The sequence below is a fragment of the Aplysia californica genome, unplaced genomic scaffold (genome assembly GCF_000002075.1).
Source record: "Aplysia californica isolate F4 #8 unplaced genomic scaffold, AplCal3.0 scaffold00947, whole genome shotgun sequence".
Taxonomy (NCBI): Eukaryota; Metazoa; Mollusca; class Gastropoda; order Aplysiida; family Aplysiidae; genus Aplysia; species Aplysia californica.
The window spans coordinates 7283-8513 of record NW_004798217.1 but is presented as its reverse complement, the minus strand read 5'-3'; the positions used below and the strand labels follow the sequence as shown (position 1 = coordinate 8513).

The window sequence follows — 1231 nt, the reverse complement described above, 5'->3', positions numbered from 1 at the left end:
GGGGTTGGACAATGACCGGTTGTCTTGGCAGTTGTTTGTTGTTGTTTTTTCTACAATGACCAGTTGTCTTGACAGTTTGTTTTTTCGACAATGACCGGTTGTCTTGGCAGTTAGTTTTTTTTTACATTGACCGGTTGTCTTGGCAGTATTCTTCAAGCGTCGTCTTCAACAGTTCCGGCAGTATGTTCTTACCTCCCACTTGACTTTGACGGCGGTAGAGTTGATGGGCTCCCCGGTCTTGAGCTCAATGTTGAGGGCACCCAGCTCCTTCACTATCTCGGGCCGCGGCATGTTCACCGCGAAGTTGGTGCGCTTTTCTGTAGGACAGGTGTGGAAACGTGTCATAAATAAGAAAAGATAAATGACTGATTGTAGAAATTTATAAAGAAACAAGCAGTTTCGAAAGACAGGCGCACAGGTGAGTTATGAATAAATGAAATAATAAATAACTGATTGTAGAAATAGATAAACCAGCTAATAATTCTGTACAACACATGCATAAATGAGTCATAATGAAATGGAAGAATATATATGCCATTTTATATATATATAGATAAACCAAAAAATGCTTTTTGTAAGAGACGTACATAAAGGTGCCACTACTAAATAAAAGAATAAATGACAGAATGTATAAAAAAAGAATGATTCCTTTCGGTTTTTTAAAGTTTTTGTAAGAGTTTTACGGCACTTGCAAAACAATAAGGTCATATAAGTACCAGTAACAAACACAAAAAAAGGAGAAGAGATCAGGACGACAGATGTTTCATAGGAAAGAAGAAGCAAACCACACCAGAGCATCCGCCAACCACCCACGAATATTTCCTTAAGACATATACATAAGTGTGTCATACATACATAAAAAAATAAATGTCTGATATAAATATAAAAACCAGAAAATTAATTTAATATTGTGACCAATACATGAACGAGAGGACGCATGATCAATAAATAAGGGAGGTAGGAATTTAAAAAATGAAAGACTGAAAAAAAATGAGAGTAGAAATGAACGAATAAAAAATTAAATGAACGAACAAATTCCTCCATCAATCAGTAAACACACTCTAGTGAGGTATTTATAGGCCTCTTCCGACTCATGTCTGCCGTGAGGTTCTGAGGGACGATGGATATTCCCATCCAAAGTGGTGCTGCACATTAGGGAAATATTTGATCAAGTGCTATACATTTTTCTCTCTTATAATATTACAGAGAGAGAGAGAGGGGGAGAGAGAGA

At 36.8% G+C, this 1231-nt stretch overlaps 1 protein-coding gene across 1 annotated transcript in view; it reads right to left on the bottom strand.

The window, feature by feature from the left end:
- Positions 1-165: 165 nt before the first annotated feature.
- LOC101858140 (roundabout homolog 2) overlaps positions 166-1231 on the bottom strand; it is an 8320-nt gene continuing 7254 nt past the window's right edge. The window contains exons 4-5 of the mRNA XM_035973006.1: positions 1092-1145; positions 166-317 (exon numbers count right to left, since the gene is read on the bottom strand). Coding sequence (XP_035828899.1) covers positions 166-317; positions 1092-1145 — 206 coding nt within the window. The remainder of the gene's footprint in view (positions 318-1091; positions 1146-1231) is intronic.